The sequence below is a fragment of the Neodiprion pinetum genome, chromosome 7 (genome assembly GCF_021155775.2).
Source record: "Neodiprion pinetum isolate iyNeoPine1 chromosome 7, iyNeoPine1.2, whole genome shotgun sequence".
Lineage (NCBI taxonomy): Eukaryota > Metazoa > Arthropoda > Insecta > Hymenoptera > Diprionidae > Neodiprion > Neodiprion pinetum.
In genome coordinates this window covers 27,020,910-27,030,468 of record NC_060238.1, presented here as the reverse complement: position 1 = coordinate 27,030,468, position 9,559 = coordinate 27,020,910, and the positions used below count along the sequence as shown (strand labels likewise).

Genomic DNA, 9,559 nt, shown 5'->3' with positions numbered 1-9,559 from the left:
CCCGAGATCCCCGAGGGATCCCCGAGATCCCCGAGATTCCCGAGATCCCCGAGATCCCCGAGGGATCCCCGAGATCCCCGAGATCCCCGAGAGATCCCCGAGATCATCGAGATCCCCGAGATCATCGAGATCCCCGAGATCCCTGAGATCCCCGAGAGATCCCCGAGATCCCCGAGATCCCCGAGATCCCCGAGATCCCCGAGAGATTCCCGAGATCCCCGAGAGATCCCCGAGATCCCCGAGATTCCCGAGATCCCCGAGATCCCCGAGGGATCCCCGAGATCCCCGAGGGATCCCCGAGATCCCCGAGATCCCCGAGAGATCCCCGAGATCCCCGAGATTCCCGAGAGATCCCCGAGATCCCCGAGATTACTCGAGATCCCCGAGATCCCCGAGATCCCCGAGATCCCCGAGATCCCCGAGAGATCCCCGAGATCCCCGAGATCCCCGAGATCTCCGAGATCCCCGAGATCCCCGAGAGATCCCCGAGATCCCCCAGATCCCCGAGATCCCCGAGATCCCCGAGAGATCCCCGAGATCCCCGAGATCCCCGAGATCCCCGAGATCCCCGAGATCCCCGAGAGATCCCCGAGAGATCCCCGAGATCCCCGAGATCCCCGAGATCCCCGAGATCCCCGAGATCCCCGAGATCCCCGAGATCCCCGAGATCCTTCAGATCCCCGAGAGATCCCCGAGATCCCCGAGATTCCCGAGATCCCCGAGATCCCTGAGAGATCCCCGAGATCCCCGAGATCCCCGAGATCCCCGAGATCATCGAGATCCCCGAGATCCCCGAGATCCCCGAGATCCCCGAGAGATCCTCGAGATCTCCGAGATCCCTGAGATCCCCGAGAGATCCCCGAGATCCCCGAGATCCCCGAGATCCCCGAGATCCCCGAGAGATTCCCGAGATCCCCGAGAGATCCCCGAGATCCCCGAGATTCCCGAGATCCCCGAGATCCCCGAGGGATCCCCGAGATCCCCGAGATTCCCGAGATCCCCGAGATCCCCGAGGGATCCCCGAGATCCCCGAGATCCCCGAGAGATCCCCGAGATCATCGAGATCCCCGAGATCATCGAGATCCCCGAGATCCCTGAGATCCCCGAGAGATCCCCGAGATCCCCGAGATCCCCGAGATCCCCGAGATCCCCGAGAGATTCCCGAGATCCCCGAGAGATCCCCGAGATCCCCGAGATTCCCGAGATCCCCGAGATCCCCGAGGGATCCCCGAGATCCCCGAGGGATCCCCGAGATCCCCGAGATCCCCGAGAGATCCCCGAGATCCCCGAGATTCCCGAGAGATCCCCGAGATCCCCGAGATTACTCGAGATCCCCGAGATCCCCGAGATCCCCGAGATCCCCGAGATCCCCGAGAGATCCCCGAGATCCCCGAGATCCCCGAGATCTCCGAGATCCCCGAGATCCCCGAGAGATCCCCGAGATCCCCCAGATCCCCGAGATCCCCGAGATCCCCGAGAGATCCCCGAGATCCCCGAGATCCCCGAGATCCCCGAGATCCCCGAGATCCCCGAGAGATCCCCGAGAGATCCCCGAGATCCCCGGAATCCCCGAGATCCCCGAGATCCCCGAGATCCCCGAGATCCCCGAGATCCTCGAGAGATCCCCGAGATGCCCGAGATTCCCGAGATCCCCGAGATCCCCGAGATCCCCGAGATCCCCGAGATCCCCGAGATCCCCGAGATCCCCGAGATCCCCGAGATCCACGAGATCCCTGAGAGATCCCCGAGATCCCCGAGATCCCCGAGAGATCTCCGAGATCCCCGAGATCCCCGAGAGATCCCCGAGATCCCCGAGAGATCCCCGAGATCCCCGAGATCCCCGAGATCCCCGAGATCCCCGAGATCCCCGAGATCCCCGAGATCCCCGAGATCTCCGAGATCCCCGAGATCCCCGAGATCCCCGAGATCCCCGAGATCCTTGAAATCCCCGAGATCCTTGAGAGATCCCCGAGATCCCCGAGATCCCCGAGATCCCCGAGATCCCCGCGATCCCCGAGAGATCCCCGAGATCCCCGAGATTCCCGAGATCCCCGAGATCCCCGAGAGATCCCCGAGATCCCTGAGAGATCCCCGAGATCCCCGAGAGATCCTCGAGATCCCCGAGATCCCCGAGAGATGCCCGAGATCCCCAAGTACCCCGAGATCCCCGAGAGATCCCCGAGATCCCCGAGAGATCTCCGAGATCCACAAGATCCCCGAGATCCCCGAGATCCCCGAGAGATCCCTGAGATCCCCGAGATCCCCGAGATCCTCGAGATCCCCGAGATCCTCGAGATCCCTGAGATCCCTGAGAGATCCCCGAGATCCCCGAGATCCCCGAGAGATGCCCGAGATCCCCCAGATCCCCGAGATCCCCGAGATCCCCGAGATCCCCGAGATCCCCGAGATCCCCGAGATCCCCGAGATACCCGAGATCCCCGAGATCCCCGAGATCCCCGAGATCCCCGAGAGATCCCCGAGATCCCCGAGAGATCCCCGAGATCCCCGAGATCCCCGAGATCCCCGAGATCCCCGAGAGATCCCCGAGATCCCCGAGATCCCCGAGAGATCCCCGAGATCCCCGAGATCCCCGAGAGATCCCCGAGATCCCCGAGATCCCCGAGATCCCCAAGATCCCCGAGAGATCCCCGAGATCCCCGAGATCCCCGGGATCCCCGAGATCCCTGAGAGATCCCCGAGATCCCCGAGATCCCCGAGATCCCCGAGATCATCGAGATTCCCTGAGATCCCCGAGATCCCCGAGATCCCCGAGAGATCCTCGAGATCCCCGAGATCCCCGAGATCCCCGAGATCCCCGAGATCCCCTAAATCCCCTAGATCCCCGAGATCCCCGAGAGATCCCCGAGATCCCCGAGATCCCCGAGATCCCCGAGATCCCCGAGATCCCCGAGAGATCCCCGAGATCCCCGAGATCCCCGAGATCCCCGAGATTCCCGAGATCCCCGAGAGATCCCCGAGATCCACGAGAGATCCCCGAGATCCCCGAGAGATCCCCGAGATCCCCGAGATTCCCGAGAGATCCCCGAGATCCCCGAGATCCCCGAGATCCCCGAGATCTCCGAGATCCCTGAGAGATCCCCGAGATCCCCGAGATCCCCGAGAGATCCCGAGATCCCCCAGATCCCCAAGATCCCCGAGAGATCCCCGAGATCCCCGAGAGATCCCCGAGATGCCCGAGATTCCCGAGATCCCCGAGATCCCCGAGATCCCCGAGATCCCCCAAAATCCCCGAGATCCCCGAGATCCCCGAGATCCACGAGATCCCCGAGAGATCCCCGAGATCCCCGAGATCCCCGAGAGATCCCCGAGATCCCCGAAATCCCCGAGAGATCCCCGAGATCCTCGAGAGATCCCCGAGATCCCCGAGATCCCCGAGATCCCTGAGAGATCCCCGAGATCCCCGAGAGATCCCCGAGATCCCCGAGATCCCCGAGATCCCCGAGATCCCCGAGATCCCCGAGATCCCTGAGAGATCCCCAAGATCCTCGAGATCCCCGAGATCCCCGAGATCCTTGAGAGATCCCCGAGATCCCCGAGAGATCCCCGAGATCCCCGAGATCCCCGAGATCCCCGAGATCCCTGAGATCCCCGAGATCGCTGAGATCCCCGAGATCCCCGAGATCCCCGAGATCCCTGAGATCCCCGAGAGATCCCCGAGATCCCCGAGAGATCCCCGAGATCCATGAGAGATCCCTGAGATCCCCGAGAGATCCCCGAGATCCCCGAGAGATCCTCGAGATCCCCGAGAGATCCCCGAGATCCCCGAGAGATCCCCGAGATCCCTGAGAGATCCCCGAGATCCCCGAGATCCCCGAGAGATCCCCGAGATCCCCGAGATCCCCGAGATCCCCGAGATCCCCCAGAGATCCCCGAGATCCCCGAGAGATTCATGAGATCCCCGAGATCCCCGAGATCCCCGAGATCCCCGAGAGATCCCCGAGATCCCCGAGATCCCCGAGATCCCCGAGATCCCCGAGAGATCCCCGAGATCCCCAAGATCCCCGAGATCCCCGAGATCCCCGAGATCCCCGAGAGATCCCCGAGATCCCTGAGAGATCCCCGAGATCCCCGAGATCCCCGAGAGATCCCCGAGATCCCCGAGATCCTCGAGATCCCCGAGAGATGCCCGAGATCCCCGAGAGATCCCCGAGAGATCCCCGAGATCCCCGAGATCCCCGAGATCCCCGAGAGATCCCCGAGATCCCCGAGATCCCCGAGATCCCCGAGATCCCCGAGATCCCCGAGATCCCCGAGATCCCCGAGAGATCCCCGAGATCCCCGAGATCCCCGAGAGATCCCCGAGATCCCCGAGATCCCCGAGAGATCCCCGAGATCCCCGAGATCCCCGAGATCCCCGAGATTACTCGAGATCCCCGAGATCCCCGAGATCCCCGAGATCCCCGAGATCCCCGAGAGATCCCCGAGATCCCCGAGATCCCCGAGATCTCCGAGATCCCCGAGATCCCCGAGAGATCCCCGAGATCCCCCAGATCCCCGAGATCCCCGAGATCCCCGAGAGATCCCCGAGATCCCCGAGATCCCCGAGATCCCCGAGATCCCCGAGATCCCCGAGAGATCCCCGAGAGATCCCCGAGATCCCCGAGATCCCCGAGATCCCCGAGATCCCCGAGATCCCCGAGATCCCCGAGATCCTCGAGAGATCCCCGAGATGTCCGAGATTCCCGAGATCCCCGAGATCCCCGAGATCCCCGAGATCCCCGAGATCCCCGAGATCCCCGAGATCCCCGAGATCCCCGAGATCCACGAGATCCCTGAGAGATCCCCGAGATCCCCGAGATCCCCGAGAGATCTCCGAGATCCCCGAGATCCCCGAGAGATCCCCGAGATCCCCGAGAGATCCCCGAGATCCCCGAGATCCCCGAGATCCCCGAGATCCCCGAGATCCCCGAGATCCCCGAGATCCCCGAGATCTCCGAGATCCCCGAGATCCCCGAGATCCCCGAGATCCCCGAGATCCTTGAAATCCCCGAGATCCTTGAGAGATCCCCGAGATCCCCGAGATCCCCGAGATCCCCGAGATCCCCGCGATCCCCGAGAGATCCCCGAGATCCCCGAGATTCCCGAGATCCCCGAGATCCCCGAGAGATCCCCGAGATCCCTGAGAGATCCCCGAGATCCCCGAGAGATCCTCGAGATCCCCGAGATCCCCGAGAGATGCCCGAGATCCCCAAGTACCCCGAGATCCCCGAGAGATCCCCGAGATCCCCGAGAGATCCCCGAGATCCACAAGATCCCCGAGATCCCCGAGATCCCCGAGAGATCCCTGAGATCCCCGAGATCCCCGAGATCCTCGAGATCCCCGAGATCCTCGAGATCCCTGAGATCCCTGAGAGATCCCCGAGATCCCCGAGATCCCCGAGAGATGCCCGAGATCCCCCAGATCCCCGAGATCCCCGAGATCCCCGAGATCCCCGAGATCCCCGAGATCCCCGAGATCCCCGAGATACCCGAGATCCCCGAGATCCCCGAGATCCCCGAGATCCCCGAGAGATCCCCGAGATCCCCGAGAGATCCCCGAGATCCCCGAGATCCCCGAGATCCCCGAGATCCCCGAGAGATCCCCGAGATCCCCGAGATCCCCGAGAGATCCCCGAGATCCCCGAGATCCCCGAGAGATCCCCGAGATCCCCGAGATCCCCGAGATCCCCAAGATCCCCGAGAGATCCCCGAGATCCCCGAGATCCCCGGGATCCCCGAGATCCCTGAGAGATCCCCGAGATCCCCGAGATCCCCGAGATCCCCGAGATCATCGAGATTCCCTGAGATTCCCGAGATCCCCGAGATCCCCGAGAGATCCTCGAGATCCCCGAGATCCCCGAGATCCCCGAGATCCCCGAGATCCCCGAGATCCCCTAGATCCCCGAGATCCCCGAGAGATCCCCGAGATCCCCGAGATCCCCGAGATCCCCGAGATCCCCGAGATCCCCGAGAGATCCCCGAGATCCCCGAGATCCCCGAGATCCCCGAGATTCCCGAGATCCCCGAGAGATCCCCGAGATCCACGAGAGATCCCCGAGATCCCCGAGAGATCCCCGAGATCCCCGAGATTCCCGAGAGATCCCCGAGATCCCCGAGATCCTCGAGATCCCCGAGAGATGCCCGAGATCCCCGAGAGATCCCCGAGATCCCCGAGATCCCCGAGATCCCCGAGATCCCCGAGAGATCCCCGAGATCCCCGAGATCCCCGAGAGATCCCCGAGATCCCCCAGATCCCCAAGATCCCCGAGAGATCCCCGAGATCCCCGAGAGATCCCCGAGATGCCCGAGATTCCCGAGATCCCCGAGATCCCCGAGATCCCCGAGATCCCCCAAAATCCCCGAGATCCCCGAGATCCCCGAGATCCACGAGATCCCCGAGAGATCCCCGAGATCCCCGAGATCCCCGAGAGATCCCCGAGATCCCCGAAATCCCCGAGAGATCCCCGAGATCCTCGAGAGATCCCCGAGATCCCCGAGATCCCCGAGATCCCTGAGAGATCCCCGAGATCCCCGAGAGATCCCCGAGATCCCCGAGATCCCCGAGATCCCCGAGATCCCCGAGATCCCCGAGATCCCTGAGAGATCCCCGAGATCCTCGAGATCCCCGAGATCCCCGAGATCCTTGAGAGATCCCCGAGATCCCCGAGAGATCCCCGAGATCCCCGAGATCCCCGAGATCCCCGAGATCCCTGAGATCCCCGAGATCGCTGAGATCCCCGAGATCCCCGAGATCCCCGAGATCCCTGAGATCCCCGAGAGATCCCCGAGATCCCCGAGAGATCCCCGAGATCCATGAGAGATCCCTGAGATCCCCGAGAGATCCCCGAGATCCCCGAGAGATCCTCGAGATCCCCGAGAGATCCCCGAGATCCCCGAGATCCCCGAGATCCCCGAGATCCCCGAGATCCCCGAGAGATCCCCGAGATCCCCGAGAGATCCCCGAGATCCCCGAGAGATCCCCGAGATCCCCGAGATCCCCGAGATCCCCGAGAGATCCCCGAGATCCCCGAGATCCCCGAGATCCCCGAGAGATTCTCGAGATCCCCGAGATCCCCGAGATCCCCGAGATCCCCGAGAGATCCCCGAGATCCCCGAGAGATCCCCGAGATCCCCGAGATCCCCGAGATCCCCGAGAGATCCCCGAGATCCCCGAGATCCCCGAGATCCCCGAGAGATCCCCGAGATCCCCGAGATCCCCGAGATCCCCGAGAGATCCCCGAGATCCCCGAGATCCCCGAGAGATCCCCGAGATCCCCGAGAGATTCCCGAGATCCCCGAGATCCCCGAGATCCCCGAGATCCCCGAGAGATCCCCGAGATCCCCGAGATCCCCGAGATCCCCGAGAGATCCCCGAGATCCCCGAGAGATCCCTGAGATCCCCGAGATTCCCGAGATCCCCGAGATCCCCGAGATCCCCGAGATCCCCGAGAGATCTCCGAGATCCCCGAGATCCCCGAGATCCCCGAGATCCCCGAGAGAACCCCGAGATCCCCGAGATCCCCGAGATCCCCGAGATCCCCGAGATCCCCGAGAGATCCCCGAGATCCCCGAGATCCCCGAGATCCCCGAGATCCCCGAGATCCCCGAGATCCCCGAGAGATCCCCGAGATCCCCGAGATTCCCGAGATCCCCGAGATCCCCGAGATCCCCGAGATCCCCGAGAGATCCCCGAGATCCCCGAGATCCCCGAGAGATCCATGAGAGATCCCCGAGATCCCCGAGAGATCCCCGAGATCCCCGAGATCCCCGAGATCCCCGAGATCCCCGAGATCCCCGAGATCCCCGAGATCCCCGAGATCCCCGAGAGATCCCCGAGATCCCCAAGAGATCCCCGAGATCCCCGAGAGATCCCCGAGATCCCCGAGATCCCCGAGATCCCCGAGAGATCCCCGAGATCCCCGAGAGATCCCCGAGATTCCCGAGATCCCCGAGAGATCCCCGAGATCCCCGAGATCCCCGAGAGACCCCCGAGATCCCCGAGATCCCCGAGATCCCCGAGATCCCCGAGATCCCCGAGAGATCCCCGAGATCCCCGAGATCCCCGAGATCCCCGAGATCCTTGAGAGATCCCCGAGATCCCCGAGATCCTTGAGAGATCCCCGAGATCCCCGAGATCCCCGAGATCCCCGAGAGATCCCCGAGATCCCCGAGATCCCCGAGATCCCCGAGAGATCCCCGAGATCCCCGAGAGATCCCCGAGATCCCCGAGATTCCCGAGATCCCCGAGATCCCCGAGATCCCCGAGATCCCCGAGAGATCTCCGAGATCCCCGAGATCCCCAAGATCCCCGAGATCCCCGAGAGATCCCCGAGATCCCCGAGATCCCCGAGATCCCCGAGATCCCCGAGATCCCCGAGATCCCCGAGAGATCCCCGAGATCCCCGAGATATCCGAGATCCCTGAGATCCCCGAGATCCCCGAGATCCCCGAGAGATTCCCGAGATCCCCGAGATTCCTGAGATCCCCGAGATCCCCGAGATCCCCGAGATCCCCGAGAGATCCCCGAGATCCCCGAGATCCCCGAGAGATCCCCGAGAGATCCCCGAGATCCCCGAGAGATCCCCGAGATCCCCGAGATCCCCGAGATCCCCGAGATCCCCGAGATCCCCGAGATCCCCGAGAGATCCCCGAGATCCCCGAGAGATCCCCGAGATCCCCGAGAGATCCCCGAGATCCCCGAGAGATCCCCGAGATCCCCGAGATCCCCGAGATCCCCGAGAGATCCCCGACATCCCCGAGAGATCCCCGAGATCCCCGAGAGATCCCCGAGATCCCCAAGATCCCCGAGATCTCCGAGAGATCCCCGAGATCCCCGAGATCCCCGAGATCCCCGAGATCCCCGAGATCCCCCAGATCCCCGAGATCCCAGAGAGATCCCCGAGATCCCCGAGATCCCCGAGATCCCCGAGAGATCCCCGAGATCCCCGAGATCCCCGAGAGATCACCGAGAGATCCCCGAGATCCCCGAGAGATCCCCGAGATCCCCGAGATCCCCGAGATCCCCGAGATCCCCGAGATCCCCGAGATCCCCGAGATCCCCGAGATCCCCGAGATCCCCGAGATCCCCGAGATCCCCGAGAGATCCCCGAGATCCCCGAGATCCCCGAGATCCCCGAGATCCCCGAGATCCCCGAGAGATCCCCGAGATCCCCGAGAGATCCCCGAGATCCCCGAGATCCCCGAGATCCCCGAGATCCCCGAGATCCCCGAGAGATCCCCGAGATCCCCGAGAGATCCCCGAGATCCCCGAGATTCCCGAGATCCCCGAGAGATCCCCGAGATCCCCGAGATCCCCGAGATCCCCGAGAGATCCCCGAGATCCCCGAGAGATCCCCGAGATTCCCGAGATCCCCGAGAGATCCCCGAGATCCCCGAGATCCCCGAGAGATCCCCGAGATCCCCGAGATCCCCGAGATCCCCGAGATCCCCGAGATCCCCGAGAGATCCCCGAGATCCCCGAGATCCCCGAGATCCCCAATCCCCAATCCCCAATCCCCAATCCCCAATCCCCAATCCCCAATCCCCAATCCCCAATCCC

The 9,559-nt window shown here is 64.0% G+C and overlaps 1 protein-coding gene across 1 annotated transcript; it reads left to right on the top strand.

Moving 5' to 3' along the window:
• Positions 1-1,627: 1,627 nt before the first annotated feature.
• LOC124223765 (uncharacterized) lies at positions 1,628-9,055 on the top strand (the record flags this gene model as incomplete). Its single annotated transcript, XM_046636000.1, has 5 exons — positions 1,628-1,734; positions 1,806-1,908; positions 4,688-4,794; positions 4,866-4,968; positions 9,008-9,055. Coding segments are annotated over 5 exons (468 nt in total), but the record flags the coding sequence as incomplete, so codon positions are not given.
• Between the last annotated feature and the right edge of the window lie 504 nt (positions 9,056-9,559).